The sequence below is a fragment of the Chlorocebus sabaeus genome, chromosome 29 (genome assembly GCF_047675955.1).
Source record: "Chlorocebus sabaeus isolate Y175 chromosome 29, mChlSab1.0.hap1, whole genome shotgun sequence".
Lineage (NCBI taxonomy): Eukaryota > Metazoa > Chordata > Mammalia > Primates > Cercopithecidae > Chlorocebus > Chlorocebus sabaeus.
The window spans coordinates 23,024,822-23,049,757 of NC_132932.1; the positions used below are offsets into that span (position 1 = coordinate 23,024,822).

General features: G+C 40.1%; 1 protein-coding gene across 3 annotated transcripts in view; it reads left to right on the forward strand.

Annotated features, from left to right (window-relative positions):
- Positions 1-24,936, forward strand: part of SH3GL3 (SH3 domain containing GRB2 like 3, endophilin A3) — a 168,095-nt gene that overhangs the window by 99,883 nt on the left and 43,276 nt on the right. For 2 of the 3 annotated variants that reach the window (XR_005236873.2, XM_007990210.3), the window contains exons 2-5: positions 7,449-7,517; positions 13,710-13,782; positions 17,086-17,229; positions 21,486-21,619. Coding sequence is in view for 2 of the 3 variants with exons in the window: in XM_007990210.3 (XP_007988401.1) it covers positions 7,449-7,517; positions 13,710-13,782; positions 17,086-17,229; positions 21,486-21,619 (420 nt within the window). In the remaining variant the exon portion in view is untranslated. The remainder of the gene's footprint in view (positions 1-7,448; positions 7,518-13,709; positions 13,783-17,085; positions 17,230-21,485; positions 21,620-24,936) is intronic. The other variant, XM_037987804.2, reaches the window with a different exon arrangement.

The window sequence follows — 24,936 nt, forward strand, 5'->3', positions numbered from 1 at the left end:
AGTGACTGATCTTTGCATCTCTAGCAAATTGGCACAGTTGGTAGACTTTCCAACTTGAGATATTAGATGTTTTAGAACTTAGATTGGATGACATGGTGTCAGTTTGAAACATTAAATTGAGGTGTTCTTTGAAATGTATTTAAGGTTATATGTTGATTTCTGAATACAGCTTTAGCTGTATACCACAGATTTTGATGTATAGTGTTTTTGTTGTTAAATTTTTTGGTAATTTCTGTTGGGGTTTTCTTTTTAATCTGTTTAGCTGCATACTACAGATTTTGATGTATAATATTTTTATTGTTAAATTTTTTGGTAATTTCTATTGGAGTTTTCTTTTTAATCTGTTATTTAGGACAGAATTTTAAAATTTTGTGCTGACATACTTATTTTTATTGTTGGTTCCTAATTTAATTGCATTATGGTTAAAAAACCCCAAAACCTAATAAACACGCTCTATATGGTATTGATTGACTTTGTTACCTAGTATTAGGTTGGTGCAAAAGTAATTGTGGTTTTTGCCACTACTTATAATATTTTGCAGCAGCATAATATATGGTCAGTTTTTGTAATGTTCTCTCTGAATATACATTTTTTAAATTTATTGGCTGAGGGGATATATGTATATGTGCATAATATTTGACCAAGGTTATTATTTTGGTCATTCAGATAATCCATATCTTTTTCAATTTTTTATCATGTTTGATATGTCAGTTTTCTGATGGAGTTGTTTGTATTAAATCTCCTGCTGTAATTGTGGGTTTATCAGTATCACTATTTCAGTTTTGCTTTATATTTTTTGGAGGTTATACTATTAGTGGAAACAATATCATTATTATAAAAATTTTGGTGGATTGCTCCTTTTATTATTACATTGAGTCTCTATTCCTATTAATGCTTTGCCTTAGGAAGGTATTTCTTAGGTCAGGCACAGTGGCTCACATCTGAAATCCCAGCACTTTGGAAGGTGGAGGCAGGAGGATTGCTTGAACCTGGGAGCTCAAGACCAGCCTGGGCAACATAGAGAAATCCCATCTCTACAAAAATACAAAAATTAGCCAGGCATGCTGGTGTGCCCTGTGGTCCCAGCTATTCCTGAGATCACACCGCTGTACTCCAGCCTGGGCAACAAAGCAAGACCCTGTCTCAAAAACAAAAACAAACAAACAAACAAACAAAAAAACAAAGAAAGGTAGTTCTTGTCTGATATTATTGTTACAGGCTTTATTTTGATTAGCATTTTCCCAGTATGTACATTTTGTCTTTTCAGTCTTTCTATGTGTTGTGTTTTAGTTGTGACTCTTATAAGATATATATAACTAGCTTGTTAAAATTCACTCTATTATTGTTATGTTGAATTTAATCCAGTTATATAGATAATCATTACTGATCTATTTAGACTTATTACTATCTGATTTTGTGGTTTCTATTTGCCATTCCTTCTTCCTCCCTCTCCCTCTATTCTCCCTTGTTTTCTTTTGGATTGAAAAATACTGGTTTTCTAACAGTGTGCTGGTATGGATACTATGTTATAACATGCATAGTACTATATGGGTATCATAGTTTTGTGTTTTTAGGAGTTACCATTAGTTATATAACACAGATACCTGCTGTGCATTATTTTAATTATGTCTAAAGTTATACCCATTTCTCAACTCCTTCTGAACACACATGAATCTTAGTGTGCTTGAAATATTCACTCAACACTCTTCCCCATTTCTGTGTTATTATTGCTTAAGATTTTAATTTTACCCTTGTGTAAACTCAGACACATTGGTTTTTGCTTGTTTGTTTGTCTTTACTCAATGATAAATTTACCACCATAGTTTCTCAATTTCTGTTCTCACCATTGTTTCCTATGGTCCATACTTTCCCTCTTAGTTTGGTTTTTATTTCCTTGATGTAATACTTTAGCATCACTGTTATTTGAATCTGTGAAGTCCGAATATGTCTTTATTTTGTAGTGTAATCTCAGCTCACTGCAACCTCTGCCTCCTGAGTTCAAGTGATTCTCCCACCTCAGCCTTCTGAGTGGCTGAGATTACAGGCATGTGCCACCACATACAGCTGATTTTTTTTTTTTTTTTTTTTTTGAGATGGAATTTCACTCTTGTTGCCCAGACTGGAGTGCAATGGCGTGATCCCGGCTCACCTCAACCTTCATCTCCCGGGTTCAAACGATTCTCCTGCCTCAGCCTCCTGAGTAGCTGGGATTACAGGCATGTGCCACTACGCCCAGCTAATTTTGTGTTTTTGGTAGACGGGGTTTCTCCATATTGGCCAGGCTGGTCTCTAACCCCTGACCTCATGTGATATGCCACTTTAGCCTGCCAAACTGTTGGGATTACAGGCGTGAGCCACTGCACCCGGCCTTGCTCTTCAACAACAGTTTAGGGAGAGACAAAATTCTAGATTTTTATTGCGCCACCACACCCGGCTAATTTTTGTATTTTTAGTAGAGACAGGGTTTCACCATGTTGGCCAGGCTGGTCTCGAACACCTGACCTCAGGTGATCCACCTGCCTCAGCCTCCCGAAGTGCTGTGATTATAGGCATGATCTGTAATCCTGTGCCTAGCTGATTTCTTTTTAGCACTTTGACGCTGTTCTTTCATTGTCCCTGGCATCTGCTGTTGCAGAAGAGAAATCTGCTGTCAGTCTTATTGTTGCTCTGGATGTTTTTTGCCCCTGTGATAGTTTTAGGATTGTTTATTCTTGAGATTTTGCTGTGTCTGGGTGTGAGTTAATATTCATCTTGCATGGTACTTGAGTGTACTTCCAAACTGTAGACTCCTAACTTCCTTCAATTACAGAAGAGAAAAGAGCCATTTTACTTGTAAATATTGATACTCCTGTATTCTGTTCTTTTTTCTGGAGCGCCTGTTGGATATATCTTGGAATCTCTCACTTATCCTTCATATCGATTAACTGATATTTCATTAAAAAAACTCTTCGTCTCTGTTTATGTTCTTTGAGTAAATTCCTTAATATTTTCCAGCTTGCCAGTTCTTTCCTGATTGTGCCCAGGCTGGAGTTTGTCCCATCTATTGGGTTTTTCATTTTTATGACTATATAATACTTTTTTTTTTTTTTTTTTTGAGACGGAGTCTCGCTCTGCCACCCAGGCTGGAGTGCAGTGACGCGATCTCGGCTCACTGCAAGCTCGGCCTCCCGGGTTCACGCCATTCTCCTGCCTCAGCCTCCCAGGTAGCTGGGACTACAGGCGCCCGCCACTATGCCCGGCTAATTTTTTGTATTTTTAGTGGAGACGGGGTTTCACTGTGTTAGCCAGGATGGTCTCGATCTCCTGACCTCATGATCTGCCCACCTCGGCCTCTCAAAGTGCTGGGATTACAGGTGCGAGCCACCGTGCCCAGCTATACAATACTTTTTGTTTCTAATGTTTTATGTCTATCTTTAAAATTTCTGTCCTTTTGTATAATTGCTTGCTCTTCATTAATAGAAGTTATTCCTTTATCATTTTAATAATATCCTAAACATACATTAAAAAGTCTTTATTACATTGTTTCATAAAATCGTTTTCACTAGAAGTGAATTCATGTTATGTTATGTTATGTTATGTTATATTATGTTATGTTATGTGATTTTGTTGGCTCTCTTTCTTGGTGTTATATTTTATTCATGTGCCTTAGAATTTAGATCTAGGATGAATTTTAATTTTAACCTCTTTTGTGCTCACTTCGGTCTAGTGATTGTGGCTTCTTCCACCCAGCTTTCCAAGGCCCCAGTACAAAACTGTGGTTTCCATTCTGTGGTGATGCTGGGGACATCTGGATCCAGTCACAGAGCTGGAGTGGGGAGGAGGTGTGACTTGACTTATTCTTTGTCCTTCAGTCTCCTTGGACCTGCAGATTGCCACATGTGGTAGCATCAGACAGAGATTTACATCCGAATTTTTTTTTCCAGCCTCATTTGCTTTTCCATCCCCAGCTGTAAGCAGAACTTGAACCCAGACTGTGGTCTCATGGAGCACTATTTTAGATCGATTTGTATTCAGCGGGAACCAGACTGCTGGCTGTCATAGCCTGTGTGCAGGCAAGAAGCCCAGCAGGCCTGAGGCCTCAACCTTGTTCATCATGTTGTGTTTCTGTTCATTTTCAGGTTCACAAAAATGTTTATTCTGGTTTTGAGCATTGCTTATCTTTCTGGTTTTCTTTTTTTTTGATATTTAATCTATCCTTGCTACATATTGAAGGCATAAGGAGTACATATTTTGATATTTAAGCTATCCTTGATTTGTATTCAGAGCATAGGGAGTGCATCAGAGTTGAATTTGAATAGTCATCTTACCAGAAATAGAAGCTTGAGTATTTATATTTAGCTTCCCGCACCTAAAGGAAATAACCCTGTAACCCTGGAATGAGGCCAGGTGCCCTGTAGGAATCACGTCTCTTTTTTATCTTTCTATTCCAAGTACCAGTCATGTCCCTGCACATAGTAGATGCTCAACAAACAATATTTGTTCCTTGACTGACCTCTGAAATGTAATTGAGTGGCCTAAACAGCTAATGCTATGTGTGTATTTATACTTAATGTATCAAAACAGCTAAACATCACTGGGAAATTCAGGAAAAGCAGAAACGAATGATGACTCTTACCTGTGACTCCTGTTGAAAATGATCCCATATGTTGTCTTTTCAAACAAGATATATTCATGTCACTAGTTTCTGTTCTTGAAAGTAGAAACACTACTCCTTCTATTAGACATTTTGGTTTCTGAAAATAGAACAAGTAAAACCTGAATGAGTGAGAACTGGTTCGGATTAAAGAGATTTCGGGTCTAACTCTCCAAGCCAAAGGGATTTTCAAATAGTTATTTTAAAACGTGGATCTACGTGTGGGCTTCTGTGGTTTCAATAGTCATAGGAAATGGCAGGCCTCTGTATCAGTCGGCTTTTGCTATATAACCCACCATCCCAAAACACAGTGACTTAAGACAAAAAAAATGTTCATTTAGTTTATGATTCTGTGGGTCAGCAATTTGGGCTGGGAGCACGGGTGGGTGCATGTGCTGGTGTGGCTGATCGCTGCTGGGTTCAGTCACCTGTTGCCGGTCAGCTGCCAGGTGAGCTGAGGGCATGATGGTCTGAGGTTGCTCAGGTGGGATGGCTGATCTCTGATCCACATGATCTTTCATTCTCCAACAAGGCAGCCCAGACTTAGGTGGAAGTAGTTAGAGTGGACCTCACAGAGTGAGCAGAAGTATCTGTAGAGCCTCTTTGTAGAGTACTGATTGGGACTTTATAGCTATACAGTGTGGTTTACACTCTTCTGTTGGCCAAAGCAAGTGGAAGGGTGGAAAAATAGACTTCTTAATGGGAGGAGGTGCAAAGCCTGTGACCACTTTTGCAATCTACCATGGCAACAAAACGTGGAGGTGCCACTCCTCACCCCAGGAGAGATTGTGTAACTTTCCTTAGATTCTCAGGCTGTTACCTCCAAAGTTAAGAACCAATATGTTGGATGATTTCACTACTGAATAACAACAACAAAAATGTTTAGGAGAGTTAACTGCTGATGGATACATCTGTTACAACACTGCTTGGTGTGTGGAAATGAAATTCTTGATTTTTTCTATTGGAAGTTATGCCTTGTGTCAAGGCATTAGGATAATTCTCTCTGACTTCTGTACTCAATCTGAAAAGTAAGGATTCTTGTCCAGTGTACCAGATAACTTCTATTATGTAGCAAACCACCCCAATTCAGTGGTTTAAAGCAATACCGTTTATTGGACTCCTGTTCCCATGCCTCAGCAGATGGGGCTGATCGTGGCTGGGGTCTCTCACGTTACTGCAGTCACCTGCAGGTCAGCTGAGTGGCTCTGATTCTGAGGGTGGACTGGTTGTACCTTGGCGGGTGTCTGGGCCACTTGTTTCTCTCCATTCAGTTAATTTGCCTGGGCTTGTTCACAGGGTAGCAACAGTGTTTCTAGAGAGTGAGTGGAAGCGCACAAGATCTTTTCCTGCCTAGCTAGGCTTGTTTCTGTGGGGTCAAAACAAGTTACAAGCCCAGCCCAGATTTACTAGGTGGGGAGATAGACTCCAACTCTAGCTGGGAGAAACTGTAAAGACGCAGGACAGGGAGGATGGAGAACGCTGGCCAATTTTGTAGTCTTCTTAGCTATTGTCTTCAAGAAATTCCTTCTCACACTTCGAATTTAAGTAAAATACCGTCTCCACTTATATTGTTCCTATTAAATAGTAATACCGCATGTGTGTAATAGTAGTAGTAACTACATTTGCATTTAAAACAACCTGCAATCTTTTCACCATTAATTGATGGCACCTCCCTTACTATGAATTTGAATATTCATATTACTATTTTAAAGGTGTAGATTATGTTAATGTATTTTGCTAAAGAAAATGATTGAACATATTTTTTTCTTCCAATTTGTCTTCCTTGTTCTTTAATCCAACCCTACTGGTGGCAGACTTGCTTTTCAAAGGGTTTCTCTGTGTTTGATGAAGACTCTTTAGGGATCTCTACCTTGTACCCTTTAGCTTGGCATTTGAGAATCTGTGTGCTCCGGGCGTTGCGTGAGTTTCAGATTTTATTTTCGTCCATTCTCCCTTGTGTGCTAGTTTTCACAGTTAAACACAATTTATTGATGTTTTTTGAGCACATTGGCCATACACAAATTGTCCTCAGCTCTTGGGCAACATTTTTGGTTGTTACAAGTGTGTGTGTGTGTGTGTGTGTGTGTGTCCATGCTTGCAGTACTGGCCTTTAGCAAGTAGAGACCGAGGATGCTGCTAAACATCTTGCAGTGCACAGGACAGCCCCCACAACAGATAATTATCTGCTATAAATATCAATAGAGCCGGGGCTGAGAAAACTTGCCGAATCCATTCCTGCCCCTGGCTCTTTTTTCCATGGTGCCTCATCCCAGAAGGCCTTTTCTTCAATGCTGCCCGATGAAATGTTCCCTGTCCTTGAAATGCCAGCTCAAATGCCACATCTTCTAGGAAACAGATCCTGCATGAACTCACTCCCAGTGCTGTGGGTTCTCAAAGTCCATTCTGTGCATCACTGAAGTGACTACCACTTAGTGCATTTACAATAATTTGTCTCTAGTACTATTATTTTTTAATGGTTCTTATTCTTTCCTTGCTTTTTAGTTGAATGTGTGTTGACTCTTTGGGTGAACTGTGTGTTCCTTGATGACAAGTATCTCTCGTGTCTTTGTCCTACAGCACTTACCATGTGTTTTACACATAGTAGGTACACAATAAATATCTGTTGACTGCATGAGAAATGTATGTCTTCCTATGCCTTTAGATATGGTTACCCCTTCCAACAATTTTCTTAAAGGACTTAGTTCAAAAAATCCAACAAGTTGAATCCCAGTTTGTTTCTGTTTTTAATAATTTAGGTAAAAAACTGTGACGAGAAATCATTGTACAGTGCAATTATTTATGTTTATTTCTGCAGCTATTTAGTGAAAAAATAAGTGGTGCTGAAGGAACTAAACTAGACGATGAATTTCTTGACATGGAAAGGGTAAGAGAGCATTTTAATTTGTAAATTGATTAGAAACTGACTTTCATTGTGATATGAGATATACTGCTATTGTAAAGGATATTCGAGTGGAAATCTAGGATGTTTAAATATAGGTGTGGATTATGCAATCTACGAGGCAATGCTTTCCCACGTCCCAGCCCAAATCAGATCCTCCCCCTGTAGCTATATCCAGTTTGCGCAGGTCGAGTAATGAGATCGATGTGGCTAACTGGTACCCTCTAGTGGACAGAAGTCTGAATGTGCAAAAGATGGGCAATCTTGGCAGTTACTGCAAGGCCAAAGTAATTGGTAGTATATATTTTGGAGAATCAAAATGTATTTCTGGGACAAGATTTTTCAAATGCATAATGATTTATTTACCATGTGGAAGACTCGGGTTCTGCTCCCGTGTGTTGCAGGAGCTGCATAGCAAACAACTTTTATCCTGGTTCTGCCACTAGAACCAGAGTGTGGGAACTTGGATAAGTGAATTCATCTTTTTGAACTGATACAGAGATGATAAGTGTGCCCTGCTTGTCTCAAATGGATTTTGTGAGAATTATGCAAACATTAACATATTTGAAATAACTTACAAAAAATATGAAGGGCGTGGGACAGAAATGATTGTAACATGCTCCAAAGGAAAATGGTATCGTCTCTGTCCCTTAACATGTTTCCCAGTCAGCTGTGTGGAGTTGCCCATGTGGAGGCAGAACTAGAACCACCAGTATTAACAACATACTGTTTCTTTCCTCATTGTCTGGACCCTTTAAACATAGCCTTGTTTTAATAATTAAGACACCCGCCCCGCCCCCTCTGTTAAAGGAGAGAGGGAGGAAATGACACAAGGCATCCACCCTCAGGTGTAACATCAAGGCTGCAGACACAGTAGGTAGCAGAGATGTCAGCAGGTACTGGGGGAGGAAGTCCAGCCCCAGGCTGTCCACCGCCCGGGAGAGTATCTCCTCAGGATACCTTGGCTCTGGCCAGCTCATCTTCCAGGGAGTTCTCTGTTCTCTGGATGAGAGCTATTGAGTGTCTAGAAATGTTTTTTTTTTTTTTTTTTTTTTTGAGACAGAGTCTCGCTCTGTCGCCCAGGCTGGAGTGCAGTGGCCGGATCTCAGCTCACTGCAAGCTCCACCTCCCAGGTTCACGCCATTCTCCTGCCTCAGCCTCCCGAGTAGCTGGGACTACAGGCGCCCTCCACCTCGCCCGGCTGTTTTTTTTTTTTGTATCTTTTAGTAGAGACGGGGTTTCACCATGTTAGCCAGGATGGTCTGGATCTCCTGACCTCGTGATCCACCCGTCTCGGCCTCCCAAAGTGCTGGGATTATAGGCTTGAGCCACCGCGCCCGGCCTTAGAAATGTTAATGCCTTGAGGGGGAAAAGCTTATTTTGTTTTTGCTTTTGAAAAAACTTAATTTCTGAACCTTTAAACCATGGAAACATGTTCACACCATTGACATACCTTAAATTACTTTAAAAAACTCTTAATATACAAATATGTGATGTATAGCTTTGTTACTAACAAAATGATTTAGTTGAAATGTTAAATTTTAAAGCATTTTTCAAGAGTTTTAGTTTCAGTTAATGGATTGAGATCCTTCTTGCTTACCTGCTTTTACCTCCAAAAACCCCAGTGAGTTACAGAAGAAACATAAAGTCTATTATCTGTTTTATTGCAGCAGTGAAAAGTATGGAAACATAATAGATGACCAGAAGTTTTAAAAACCTTCCAGAAGAGATGCATTAGATGATATTAGACCCACCTAAAAATGATACAGAAATGCCAAAGTAGTGGGAAAAAATATTCTATAATTAATGCTAACAATATAAAAATAGAGGAGCAATAGTAAAATCATAATAAAATTTGATGCAAGAAAAGCACTAAATTTAAAAAGCTTTTTAATTATAAAAAGATACAGTCAGTGTAGTCTATCAGGAAATTATGATGGTTATGAACCATTCTGCACTACATAACATAGCATTTGAATTTGTAAGGTAGAAGCTGTCAGAAATAAATGGAGAGTTGATAAAAATATAAGTAGACTTCACATACCTCTCTCATAAAATAATAGATTAAACTGACAATAATCAATAGGCTCATGGAGGATTTGCATAAAATATGATTAATAACTTTGATTATAAATAAATATAGATATCTGCATTCCCCAAATGGAGAATGTGCATAGTTTTCAAATTCCTTTGGGACAAATACGGTAATCAATTATGTACTAGGTTATAGAAAAAAAAAAACTCGATAAATTTCCCCAAGTGATACCATAGAACACAAGAAGTATAAGGGAAGGTAGAGCTTCTAAATTCTGGATGTTTGGAAATTTAAAAATATGTAAGAGTAATTCTTAGTTTAAAGAGGAAATGGAAAGTAAAATGACGTTATTTAGGCATGAGTGACAATTCTTTATGTCAAAGCCTGTGATATGTGGCTAAACTGTAAATGTATTTAAAGAAAATAAATGTTGGGAGAAAGTGAATAAATCATGCAATCCAAGAAGCTAGGAAAATAACAGCAAGTTAAATTACTCTAGGTAGAAGGTAGAAATCAATATGGATAAAAACAGAGATTAATAAAATAGAAAACAATAATCACAAAAGATCGAAACTACAAAGCCAAGAGCTTTAGAAAAACTGTAAAGCAACAAACCTCTACCGAGTGTGGCCAAGAGGGAGAAAAAGGAAAAACACAAATAAATTACATAAAGAAGAAGAAAGAGGATATGCCCACTGATAGCATTTTTTAAAGAGAATGCCGTATATAAGTGTCAGAAATGTGAGTTGCTAGCAGCTGTCTTACTCAGGGGCTGGGCCTGAGGGAGTCAGTGGCACAGCCCTTGGGACACCTCATGGGCAGGGTGCCAGCATTAAACAGAAATTCCAGATTTAACTAACCAAGATGCTGCCATACCAGGTTGACTTCACAAAAATAATTTTTACCACTCTGCTTTCCTCTATTTTTCTTAATGGTTTGGCAAGATATTTTCATAGCATTTGGTAGATGTGAACAGACACATACACACACACACACACACACACACACACACACACACAAAATAGTGTCCTTAGTTATTCTAGGAGGGAGATTTTGTTTGTTTTTAAGCTACATGAGTTTTTGTTGTTTTTTTGTTTGTTTGTTTGTTTTTAATGCTCATCTTGACTCCACATTAGCCAGCATATTTACTCTTCAATTTGTAAAGGGTTTATTTCTAGTTTTGATGCTTGAGCTGGTGTGGAGGCAGCTCCAGTATGTGCATGTCAGGGCCTACGAGGCCCTTGCAAGTTTTTGGTCATTTGTTTCTTGGGCTTTTTTGTTTCAAAAGATATAAAAAAAGATCTGAAGTAGAAAATGTCCCCATTCTAATTCCTCTCATCATCATCATCATCATCTTCTTTCAGAAGTGACTCAGCTTTCTGATGGCTTTTCATGTCCAAAAAGTGTTGTATATATCAAAGGGAACACTATGTTTTAACTAATATCTAATTTGTTACATTATAAATCTAAAATCCTCAGTTTTCTTAAGCTTTAAGCTGAACTTACGAATCTTATTTCCAAATTTAGTAATTTTGCTATAAGATGATAATCATTATAGTTAATTTTCATTCAAGGTTGCATTAATTAACACATAAGCGTAACAGATTCAATCCTTAAATATTTACCACCAGTTCTATAATTAAGTAAATTCCCTTAGACATTTCAAGCTATAATCACAAAGGCAATGTATAGGACTCCCTCAAACTTCACATAAAATCTATTAACAGCATTTTCCTAAGCCCTTAACATTTCTTGTGACTAATAAGACATAAATGTCTAGGTTATCGGATTCTCTTAAACATTTTAACGATCTTGGCAAATAGCTGAACGTACCAAAGAGATCTCAGTCACAAAACTTGTTACTAGGCCAAACGCACACGCACATGCCCACTTGCACACACAGCACACGCGTATCAGTAATATAGGTTTGACTCCTTTTTTTTTTTTTTTATCATTTCTATACTGTCTTTTAAAACTTTCCTGGGGCTCCAGATTAATTTATTTAGTCCAAATTAATGTATTTAGCTAAGGGGAACAAATGCGATTTCAGGCAGGATAAGATTGCTTGCTTGCAAACTTGTGACCCTGGCAGGATCATAGTTCTCTAAATTACAAAAATGATCTGTCTTCTATTATAAATCACTCTGCAGCTTGCTTTCTTCCTTTGTATGTACTTTGAATGTCGATCCTCCTTATTTTTTTTCCTTATGATGAAAGAGTATTCCTTTACTTGGATGTTTCATAATGTATCCAATCAGTCTCCTATTGATTTCCATTTTCAATATTACATAAGATGGCCTAACAAACATGTTTTTCCTTCACTGCAATTTGCTGGTGTGTTTCTAAAAGGTTAAATCCTTAGAAGTATAATACCTGGCTCATTAATATGTCCATTAATAAGAACTTCTCCCTTGACCTCCAAAAACATATCATTTTGCATTCCTGTTGTGTATGAAATGACCCATTACTCCACACCCATATAATACCTGATATTGAGTATAACTGATTTTAAAAATGCTTTTATCAATCTGGAGAATGTAAAGTATCTCCTTTTTATTTACAGTTCTGAATATTTTTTTCAAATCTTTGTAGGCAGCTTGTGTTTTTCCTCTTTACCTTCTTTCTTTTTAAGACATGGAGTCTCGCTCTGTTGCCCAGGCTGGAGTGTAGTGGTGTGATCTCGGCTCACTGCAACCTTCTCCTTCCAGGTTCAAGCGATTCTCCCACCTCAGCCTCCCGAGTAGCTGGGATTACAGACACCCATCATCATGCCCGGCTAATTTTTGCATTTTTGTAGAGATAGGGTTTCACCATGTTGGCCAGCCAAATCTTGAACTCCTGACCTCAGGTGATCCACCTGCCTCAGCCTCCCAAAGTACTGGGATTACAGGTGTGTGCCACCATGCCTGGCCTTTTCCTTCTTTCTTGTTTGTTTAAACGGGAGTTTTGAATATTATGGATACTAACCCTTTGTCCTTTGTATATTTTTGTTTGCCACTTTTGGCAAATGTCACATACTGTATCTTTTCATGTTCAGTTTCTGAGTTTTTATGGAGTCGGAATTTTGGTCTTTTTATTTATGACATTTGAATTTCAGGTCCTGGTTAGAAGTTTCTTCCCACTCCAGTATTTCAAAATACTGTCCTCTATATGTTAGTCGTTTTATAGTCTGGTTTTTTTTAGGTTGATATTTTAAATCATGTATATAGTATCAAGACTCACTTTATCACTTTGCCAAATTTTAACAAAAAAAAGAAAAAATTGAAATTATGATGGGATTTGAATGAATTTTGCATGTTAATTTGGGAAGAATGCATATCTTTCCAAAATTGAGTTTTCCCATCTAAGAATGTGGTTTTTCAAATAGGTGTTGTGAATTTCTCATAATGGTTATTCTTTGTTATTGCATTTTTATTGCTTTTATGAATGAGATATTTTTCTTTACATTTTCTTTTGGCCTATTGATGGTATAAATAAAGCTATTGCAACTTGCATTTTAACTTTATTGTTTATTCCCATATTAGACCTCTGGTTAACTAAGAACCAGAAAGTCCAGGAATGGTTTTGCAGAAGGAAAGATTCAGTCTTAACCAGAAAGGGTTAACTTTCGGGGAACGTTTGTAGAAAACTTTGATGTTAACATCTGACCTAGCACAAATGAGTATGTTCATTGTATTATAATACTAATGATTATGATTCTTTTATTGTTGATTACTGGGGCAGTTGCTAATATGGATCATTATTGTGGCATCCTTATATAAGTCTAGAAATTCAAGTTCACCCAGCAGATAAGGAGAGTTTGGTTCATGTGTAGTGTTGGTTTTGAGAGACTTCCAAGTGTATCTGATAATCTAGTGGAGCATAATAACTTTTCCAGATTTTCTAAATATTACCTTAATATTCATTTTAATGTTAAAAGGAAAAGTAAATTAATGTTCTCCAACATCACTGGAAGGAAGTGATGTTCCAAAAATCAGAAAGTGAGAAAATATTGCATCTCCCAAAAATGTTGAAAACGTTCATTTGGATTAAAATCATCATAATGGTGTTAGCAAAATTAAATTAATGAAAATTACTCCTCTGTTCTTTTGTGAATTTATTGAGTTTGTCATTTACTAACTTTTTAAAATTTTGCTTTTAAGAAAATAGATGTTACCAATAAAGCTGTTGCAGAAATTCTTTCAAAAACCACTGAATATCTTCAGCCAAATCCAGGTAAAGTTGAAATATTCTCTTGTTCATTTGCTGTCACAATAATCCATGTTTACTTGGTGTTTAGTTGACATAATGTAGAAACAATGTCATCTGTGTCCCAATAATGAAATTCAGTTTTTAAAGCTGAGTCTCCAGTGACCAAAGGTAGTTGCATTCAGTCCTATCGATGAGAAACAGAACAGCTATATTTGTGAACTTCAATTGACGTCATCAGAATGGAGTGCTGGTCGTAGCAACAAGGGAGCACTGAGCAAAGGTTTTTTTATGAGTTGCTTCAGAAAGTCACTAAACATTTGGCAAATATTTTCTTACTCCCTTATTTCCTCTTTATTCCTCTTCATAATTTTTTTTTAAAATTCTGCCCTTGTGTACCATATACATAGAGGTATATGTTAATTTGAAAGAGCTTTCTCTTCATGGCTTAAATGCTGGAGAAACAAGATGTAGTGAATACGAAAGACTGCATAAATCCAGTGTCACATCAGCTTCTCCACTGAAGGTCTGGGTTTCTAGGTCCCCAAGCAGCATCTATTGATGAGATTTTCCCAGGTTGTAAATTATAAGAACCAATAGAGGGCGCCCAAGCCTTGAATTCTGTGGATTTCTGAAGCCGCCTTTCCTTTTTAGGAATTTATTATTTGCGTGGAGTTCCTGTGATTCCCTTGACTGTAGGAATCAGCACAAACCTAACCATTTGAAAATTGAGAAAGTAAAAATTTAAGAATATAAATTTTATCAGATGTATCCAGGCAGGTCTAAAGTTCTTTACAATTGTGTTGATGATAATAGCTTTGAAAACCGTAAAAATGTATCTTCTCCTCCCTGGCCACGTGAGTGATTGAAATCAGCCACACAGATTGCTTTTCCTGATATATCAGTCAACAAATATTTATTAAGTGCTTTCTCTGCACTAGAGGATTTTGGGGTGCTGGAATACACTATGAAATCAAACAAATGTTTCACCCTCAACCAGCTGACTCTTGAATGGGAAAAGGAGGTGTTGGCCAACAATGAAAGTGTCCACTGGCTAGAGGTCTCTGGTTATTCCTAGAGAAGAGGCAGCCCTAGCAATCTCTTATCCAGTGTAATGGCTCTCACCCATATGCCTGCTGCATCCCACACCCCACTCCAACAGCGGGAAAGATGGGCAGAGAGAGAGACAGAGAGAGAGAGAAAGAGTGTGTGTATGGTGTGTGGGAGTGAAGCCTTTGGGCCTGGGGACCTGGAGGATAAATACTTTGAGGATAAATGTGAGGTTCAAAAGTCCAGCACTGGCCAGGCACAGTGGCTTATGCCAGTAATCCCAGCGCTTTGGGAGGCCAAGGCATAATGATTGCTTGAAGCCAAGAGTTCGAGACCAGCCTGGACAATGTAGCAAGACTCTATGTCTACAAAACATTTTCAAAATTAGCCAGATGTGGTAATGCGTCTGTAGTCCTATTTATTCAGGAGGCTGAGGCGGGAGGATCGCTTGAGCCCAGGAGTTTGTGGCCGCAGTGAGCCGTGATCATACCACTGCAGTACAGCCTGGGCAACAGTTGTTGTTTCAAAACAACAACAAAAAAGGCTAGCACTGTGAATGTCAGGTGAATGTAAGTGGCATTCACAGCTGGCACTGTGAATATCACTATGCACAGTGCGGTTTATTGCTGGAAATGCGGAATCTTAAGCTCAATCCAGACCAATGGGAATCACTCTACATTTTCACAAGATCCTTGGATTATTTACGTACACATTAAAAATTTGAGAAGCACTGATTTAAAATACGTTAAAAATAAGTACAAAATTATTAAAGTAGGAAAAAAAATGTATCTCTTGACTACCTAAAAGTATCTCAAATACCACAAACTAGTATGTGATTCACTCTCTCATGTACAGGATGAAATCTCAAATCCTTAGCTTGGTCACATTTTCATAGTCACATTTTCAATCATAGTCACATTTTCCCATAGCTGTCTCCCACTTTGTCCTGTATTAATATCTTTTTAGGTCAAACAAGCCTTCGCCTTGTCTACTGATTATGCCACAGTATTCCTTGTTCTACACGTTACTGACGCTGTTCTCTGTACTATTCTCTGTACTTTCCATCTTTCTTCAGCATATTGCTGCCTTTCCCTTGCCCTGCACCACACGGGACTTTATTTTCATAATTACGTCCTGTATATTCTGCCTCCCAGTAGCTAGACTTTGAGCTCCTTGAGGGCAAAGGCTGTCTCTGGAGTCCCGGTAATGAGCACAGTATGTTGTTGCACAGGGCCCATTGCAACAATGAGTAAATACTCAGTGCCTGAGTCAGAGGAAGGAAAGGAAGGTAAGACGCAGTGATGCCCATCACCTCCCTAGGGAGCAGGGGCTGAGCTGCACCTTGGGACCAGCCACACAAGGCTAGCATTCCCTAAGGGTGGGTGGTCTGTCTCCTCCTATGATTCTGCCTCCTAAACAGCAGCACCTGCCTCCCATAATACTGAGAATCATTAGGCTGAATCAGTCCTTGGGAGCACAGTGTGTGTGTGTGTGTGCGCGCACGTGCACGCACATGTGGTGTGTGTTAATGACCGGTTGCTTGTTTGAAATATCCTCCTCGGCAATTCCATTTTTGTTTACATTTAAACAAACAAAAAAAAAGCATATCAGGGTCACACAGGTGTCAGTGTCTGACTTCACGTGTTAGCAGCTGCAAGCTTTCCAAAGGGTCTCACTCAAGGGGTGGTGCTCACAAAAGCCTGGTCACTATTATTTGAAGTCAGCAATGTGCGCCATCATTTCTTTTTTTTGAGACTAAGTCTCTCTCTCGTCCCCCAGGCTGGAGTGCAATGGGGCGATCTTGGCTCACTGCAACCTCCACCTCCCGGGTTCAAGTAATTCTCCTGCCTCAGCCTCCTGAGTAGCTAGGATTACAGGCATGTGCCACCATGCCTGGCTAATTTTTTTAATTTTTAGTAGAAATGGAGTTTCTCCATGTTGGTCAGGCTGGTCTTGAACTCCTGACCTCAGGTGATCCGCCCGCCTTGGCCTCCCAAAGTGCTGGGATTACAGGTGTGAGCCACTGCGCCCAGCTGATGTGCGCCTTCATTTCTATGGTTCATCGTGGCTGTGGAACAGCGCACTTAGCACCCACCTTTGTAAAGAACCTAGAAAATTACGTGAGAAAATTAAATAGTTTACACACAATTGTTTCAGGCCTCAGGTCTCTGGCATTTTGTTTAAGGTGACCTCAATTTTGGCAGCTGCATTTTTTAAATGCTATGTACCTGTCACTCCAACTTGTAACTTTAAAGAATTACAAATGACAATGTTTTTAAGCATACAGAGCTAAGCTAGGAATGCTGAACACTGTGTCAAAGATCCGAGGGCAGGTGAAGACCACAGGATACCCGCAGACGGAAGGCTTGCTGGGGGACTGTATGCTGAAATACGGGAAGGAGCTTGGGGAAGACTCCACCTTTGGTGAGTTATTCAGAGATCACCTCGGGGAGCTGAGAACTCCTCCAGTATGGTTTTAGGTTATGCACAAACCCTTCAGTTTAACAACCTTTATTATTTTTCCATATTACCAAAGTAATACATGTTAATTGCAGGAGGTTTAGAAAACATAGGTAAGTAAAATAAAGAAAAATGCTAACATCACCCATAATCCCATACTCACTGATAGGCCCAGTTAAACTCTGTTGTGTATCTTTTTTTTTTTTTTTTTTTTTTTAAGGAGACAAAGTCTATGCCCAGGCTGGAGTGCAGTGGCGCGATCTTGGCTCACTGCAACCTCTGCCTTTCAGGTTCAAACAATTCTCATGCCTCAGCCTCCCAAGTAGCTGGAATTATAGTCTCAAGCCACCATGCCTGGCTAATGTTTTGTATTTTTAATAGAGACAGGATTTCACCATGTTGGCTGGCTGGTTTTGAACTCCTGACCTCAAGCAATCTGCCCACCTCGGCCTCCCAAACTCCTGGGATTACAGGAGTGAGCCACTGCACTCGGCTTGTTGTGTATCTTTTATGCCTTGTTTGTTCTTAAATGTATTCATATGTACTTTTAAAAACCACACTAAGGCTATAGTACATATACTCTTCGGTAACACTGACTATATAATGATCCATATCATAAAATAATTAATCTTCCATGATATTGTTTTTAATGGCTACATAATATTCCATGTATCATAGTTTGTTCAGTCAATCCCATTTACTAAATAAATGTTTCTTTTTGTAAAAACATTTTACATAGCATTTACAATAACTATTTTCCTAGGTAAATCTTTGGGGATATCCAAAATTATATTCTTTGACATAATTTAGATAACAGTTCTAGTATAAAATTGCTGAGTCAAGGCTATGCTTCTTTTGGCATGGTGCGGTGGCTCACGCCTGTAATCCCAGCACTTTGGGAGGACGAGGTGGGCAGATCACGAGGTCAGGAGATCAAGACCATCCTGGCTAATATAGTGAAACCCCGTCTCCACTAAAAATACAAAAAAAAATTAGCCAGCGTGGTGGCGGGCACCTGTAGTCCCAGCTACTTGGGAGGCTGAGGTAGGAGAATGACGTGAACCTGGGAGACGGAGATTGTAGTGAGCCGAGATCACGCCACTGCACTCCAGCCTGGACGACAAAGTGAGACTCCGTCTCAAAAAAACAAAAAGGCTATGCTTATTTTTCAGGTTTTGAAAGCATAGTCCCAACCTACCTTCAGAAAGGTTACACCCATTTGACACTGTTGCCAGGAGTGAGTGAGGGTGTTTCCCTACACAGTTCCTAACCCTAGAGGTTATCTTTTTAATTTACTTTTAAATGACTGATCATTTGATATGTAGTATACAAAAATGATATCTCATTGCTGTTTTAGCTCCATCTTTTGGATCACGTGTGAGGTGGAATTTTTATTTGTTTGTCATTATTTTTGTGAATTGTGTGTTTGTGTCCTTGGCCTGCTTTTGCATTAGGAGGTCCATTATTCCCCCTCCTGTCTCATGAGCTCTTTAAATGGTCAGGATATTTGCTCATTGGCTGTCTTGTATGTTGATGAAATTTTGTCCCAGGTAAGCATTTACCTTCGGACCTTGTGTATGAAGGTCATTTCAATGGAGAGATATTTTTATTTTTTATTTAGTGAAGTTCTTTAGTCTTCTTATATGGTTTCTAGCTTTTTGGAATCATGTTTAGACAATCTTTTTCATCCCACTCCCTGGCAAATGATATACATATTTATTTATACTTGTTTTTGAATTCTATATTTTCTTTAAACTTCCAAGCTCCTGCATTTATTGGAGCTACAGTGCAATAGGGTTCTGATTTTGTTTTCTAACAAATAAATAGCTGTTTCAGTACTTTATTGAAAAGTCCAACTTTCTCCTGATGATTTGAAATGATTCTTTTGTTATAAACTAATTTTTATAAGTTGTTTGTTTATGGTCTTTCTCTTCTGTTTCTTGATCTATATCCTGTTTTGATTCAGTGTCATACTGTTTTAAGTACTAAAGTTTTAAAACATACTTTAATATATTTTACTAAAAATTTATCTAGGTGTTGTATTGCAAAAAGTTCACGGACACACTTACTGGTTTTATTTTTCCAGGTGAAACTTAAGTACCTCTTATTTTAAAAAGTCATTACATTTTGATTGAGATTCATTTAAATTAATAAATTAAATTGAGGATTAATTGGATTTAATATACTAAGTATTCCAAAAGAATTTGGCATATTTGCTATTCATGTAGTGGTAACAAGGCAGGAGATGGAAGTTGAGAAATCAAATATTTGGCCACAGTAATCATTCTAGGAAATTGAAGGAAATATCTTTCGGAAAAAATGTTTAAAACTCAAGCATTAAAACATGAATTAATTAGTGACAAAGGGTAGCATTATTCCTCAGAGCAGTATAATGTGAATTTTATTTTCTTCTAAGGGCCAATGGGGACAAGATGGCCTATCTCTTACTCTGAAGGCACATCAGTGAAGGGAGCAGGTGAAACTGCCAGGCAGGTCCTGACATCCAAGGACACTCCTGCCGTGCATCTGGCCTTGGTGACAGCCAGACAATTTGGTAGCTTCCCATGTGCCCAGCAACCTAAAGAAACTTGGGGTAAGGAAGAGAGCTGATGTCAGCAGGGCATCAGGAACAGATGGATTTCTGCTGTTCCAAGGAAGAGGCTGTGCCGTTGGATGTTTTCTTTTGGGGGGGCCACATGCTGGGACTTCCTACAGTGCAGAAACCTCAGTGGGTGGAGGCTGAGCCCCACACCCGTGGAATTGGACAGCGCAAGTCTCAGGCAAGGAGAGGGAATGTCGATTCCAGGGAGGTGGCGGCCCATGTTCAGAGCATCATCTTTGGAGTCTCCAACGTATTTGAAAATGTTTCTGTCAAGGTGAAATGAGCTGACATTGTGAGGCACTGGCACTGGTGGCAGAGGGGCTGGGTGTGGGGTCAGTATATGGTGACCATTTCTATCACCCAAATGGGACACTGTGCTCCCAAATGGTGAGAAATATCATTTCTCACCATTTGGGCAGGAAATAGTCCACAGGCTAGGAAGGGATATTTCATCTTCATTTAGGAATTATTTAGACACACTTTGGAGAGTTGAGCTAATGAAATTTAGCTTCCGAGGAGGAATGAAGCTACCACTGGGGCCGTGTGGAGTCCTGGGAAGCCTTAGTTTAGAGTAATGGTTCCTACTTCTGTTTTGCAAGGTCCTATCTAGTATCTTTCCGTTTATTTTTTTATTTTTTTTATTTTAAGGGAGGTGAGGCACATGTTGCCATCTCTGTTTTACAGGTGAATAAGTTGTCCATGCCCTCGCCTGGTGGGTGAAACAACTCAAAGGTCAGACTTAGGCTGGGCTTTACAGTTTTCTTTAAGCCTAGGAATTGAGCAACCCCAATCTCCATCTTTTTACAAGATCAATTTGGAAAAACTCAAATATAGGAAAAATAGTTCATTTTAGTGCAGCATTTCCCAGGGATGTTTTCTAGAGACCCTGCAACCCTCATTGTACAGAGAACTAGAGGGCACGTGGTCTGCAATAATATGGCAAATTACTGCCGATTAACTGGACTGAGATACCACACTGTAATCCAGGAAAAACTACCTGTCACTACCCAAGCCAGGAAGGCTGGCCTGGGCTCTAGTGCACCAGCAGACCCCCATCCCACCCTGCTGACAGGATGTCCCATGTGACACCAGCAGGCTTTCTTTGACATCAGAGAGGGCAGGGAGCCTTAGAACCTTCTAGAAGGATACAGGGAGTAGCCTTGAGAAGATCCCACAGCTAGAAGCTGAGATGTTTTATTGGTTTATTTCTATTGTAATTTTTACTGGTTAACAGCCCCATGAGTGAATCCTTTAATTGTTTATAAGGAGATTTTATTCTTAAGCTTCTAGAAGGAACCCTCTGTGCCAGATTCCCAAATTACCAGTTTCTTAAAAAGGATCTTTATCCCCATCTAGTGGCCCAAATGGTAAGTACTTCGGTCTGCTAGCCTCAGTTGTATTTTCTGTGGTGGTGAACGTGCAGAACATAGAGAAGAAATGCAGAAAATAGGAAGCCTTGCTTTTTCTTTTTCATTCTGTTCCAGGATTCAGAGGTCCTGGAGCAAGGACCTTGCTACACCATCATCCACAAACTTTTGGTAAAGAATGAAATAAATAGCACTGTTAAACCTGGAGTAGTCTCCCAAAGAACCTTTTGTATTTATGTTTTCTATTCAAGGCAATGCATTGATAGAAGTTGGTGAATCCATGAAGCTAATGGCTGAGGTGAAAGACTCTCTTGATATTAATGTAAAGCAAACTTTTATTGATCCACTTCAATTACTACAAGATAAAGATTTAAAAGAGATTGGGGTAAGTCTTCCAGGCTATAAATATACCTGTTGCTACTTAAGATGATGTTTATATTTAAAATCATTAGAATGTTTCAGCAGGGACTCACTGAAAGCATCATCTTACGATGCTTGTGGGTAGGGTAAAAATAACCCAGTTCTATTTTCCTGGGCTCACTGGGAAAGAGTGCCAGGATCTGTCTGCCCTGGAGATGAAGCAGGATAATGGGAGGGAATGTAAGCATGTTCTTTCAGCTGGAAATTCTGTATCTAGTTGAAGCCAGCTCAAAGCCAGGCTAAAAATCCATATTTCTGCAGCCATTTATCACATAACAAAGTAATTACATAACTTTGTAGTGCATTTCTTATTATCAAAATCATACCATAGTTGCATATTTTGATGCATTGCCCTGGTGGTCATTATTTTCTATTACTTCTCAAGAAAATCAATACCTAGAAACTGAATTTTTCATTTGGAAAACTGTTAAAAATGATATGCATGGGAATTTTCAGGTACCTGGAGATAATTGCATGCCACTTGCATGGTGGCATTTTTGTAGATGTGGGAAAACAGCCCCGAGACTTCTACCCCACCAGGGACTTCTACTCTGGAGGTACAAGCACGTTCTTATGGATATGTACAGAAGATGTTCCTCCGGGTACCTTCCAGCATGATCTCAACTTGGAGGTCATTTGAACCTTGGGCATATCCTGTTTTCCCTTCTTCAGACCTATTGATTCTCGAAGTGTGGTCCCTGGACCAGCAACATCAGCATCACTTGTGAGAAATGCAAATTCTTGGGCCCCATCCCTTACCTCCTGAATCAGAAATCTTGGGGGTGAAGCCCAGCAAGTCTGTGTTTTATAAAGTCCTCCAGGTAATTCTGATGCACACTAATGTTCAAAAACCACCGTTCTAGCCCATTTTTTCCAGAACCCGAGGGGGAAGTGTGAACCCCCACTGGTCTAGCCTGTGTGACAGAGATGAGGCTGATGGGATGTGTGAGCTTGGGTGGCCTTCCCTGCTTGGACCGTGGGCCTTGAGATGGCTTCATATTCCAGGGGCCAGAGAAGGAACTGATGAATGTCAGATTATTGGTTCTTCCTTTGTTCATTCGTTGATTTATTTATTCATCCGTCATCTGTGTATAGAGGGCCTGCTGTGCCTTGCCACTGTGGTGGGCACTGGCCATATGTGGCTAACCAAGACCAGGTGCATGCCCTTGTGAAACTCACAGGTGTAGGGTAGAGAGACAAGTCAATAGATATCATGCACTTTGACAGTTGTTGGAGAGATTAGCCCAGGGACATGAAGGAGAGGCACCTCCCTCAGCCTGGCTGGGTCAGGGAAGGCTTCCCAGAGGAGGAGAAGCTGGCCATGCAGACTGGGAGACTCAGGTGGGCAAAATATCCAGCACAAGCTGACCAGAGGGCCAGGGCTGTGAGAGCAGGCAGGCTCGGGAACCTCAATTGTGTGGTATGGCCAGGGGATAGGGTGTGTAGGGGCAGAGGTGCTATAGAGAGAGGAAAGACTGAGAGTCACGGAAAGCCCTGGATGCCTGTCCAGGCATTGCATTTAGAGTTTCTGCTGAAAGCAAAGGGTATGAGGGAGAATTCAGGAAGTCTGAGTGAGAAATGAAAGCACCCATTCAGGAGCTCCCTAAACATCCCACTCCCCACCTTCACAGCCCTTGGCCCCGTCATGCATACCATCCTCTTCTTCCATCTCAGGGGGAACATGTTCCTGTTGCTGTCAAGCCAGGGACATGTTTGTTGCTCTCAAGTCCTCTACTGGGCCGCCGGGTTTGTCATCTCTCACCTCCTCAGGGCCGTTGTGACATCCATCGTCCTCTCTGCTGTACCTTCATTCTTTCCCTTTCTGTCTGTTGGCTTCTTCCTGTTAACATTTACGCACATCAGCACAGCTGCCCTTGACCCCTGGCGTCACATCTCACTCCCTCCTGTCCATTCTCTAGCCCACAGCAAGGGCATCCTTCCTGAGCTGCAAACCTTCCTGGCTGCCCACCGGAGGTGGGGTGAAGATACAGCCCCTCAGCCCTTCACAGCCTGGCCCCTCCTTTCCTCTGTGGCCTTATTGCCACCCCTTCCCCATGTGAACTCCGTCCAGCCTCACTGAATCATTTCCAGCTCCCTGGTGACATTTTGCTTTGTGCTTTCTCGCTATTTGCTGTCTTTGTCCTTTCACCCCATCTCCTGGCTGTGCCACCTCACCCCTTAGCTCGGATGTGCTTTCCTTTGGGAAGCTGTTTGTTCTTTTGCTAGACTCTGTGGGGTACCCCTTCTGTGCCCCTGTGCCATGAGCACTGTTGCTTACCTCCTGCTCATATTGAGCAGTCCATTCCTTGGGGTGAGGGATCGTGGTTTGTTCCCTGTAGTCACAAGCCTGCCACATGGTTTGTGCTCACACATTATTTTATTTTTTATTTTTTATTTCTTTTGAGACAGAGTCTCGCTCTGTTGCCCAGGCTGGAGTGCAGTGGCATGATCTCGGCTCACTGCAAGCTCCACCTCTCGGGTTCACGCCATTCTCCTGTCTCAGCCTCCTGAGTAGCGGGGACTACAGGCGCCCGCCACCACGCCTGGCTAATTTTTTTGTATTTTTAGTATAGACGGGGTTTCACCATGTTAGCCAGGATGGTCTCGATCTCCTGACCTCGTGATCCGCCTGCCTCAGCCTCCCAAAGTGCTGGGATTACAGGTGTGAGCCACTACGCCTGGCCTATTTTATTTTTTTTTATTTTAATTTTTGTGGGTACTTAGTAGGTGTATCTGTTGGTTGGGTACAGGAGATGTTTTTCCAAATTATTTTTGAATGGTTGATTCTAGAGAAGTGACAGTCTGGGTTCTGGGGATGCCAAAACATCTCCCCCAAATGCACAGCTGTAAAACCAAATGTCTCCTTTGCTGACATATAGCAAGTTTTATTTCTTCTTGTGTGGTCATCATGGAGGAAGGTCATATGAAAAGTCAGCCTTGCTCTTCCACCTGGCCAACCACAGACACATATGTGGTCCTGAGTAGTAAGTGGGTGAAATGTGTAAAATACACTTATTCTGAAATGTTGCAGTTCCCTATGCAAAAAATAATTTTCTAAATGCCATTTTGTTACTCAGATGCTGTTTGATATAGAACTGTAAATCTAAACTTAAATTATGTGGATGATGGAAAGTTAAGAGTCCAAGGTTTAGGAAGCCTTTCACAGTCTCGCCTATGCTCCATGTCGCTCAGAAATCAGGGGTCGGGAGCCTGTTCATTTGACATATGACTGACTTTCAGGTGTTCATGTAGAGGTACAGAGGGATTAGGGACCAGCCCAAA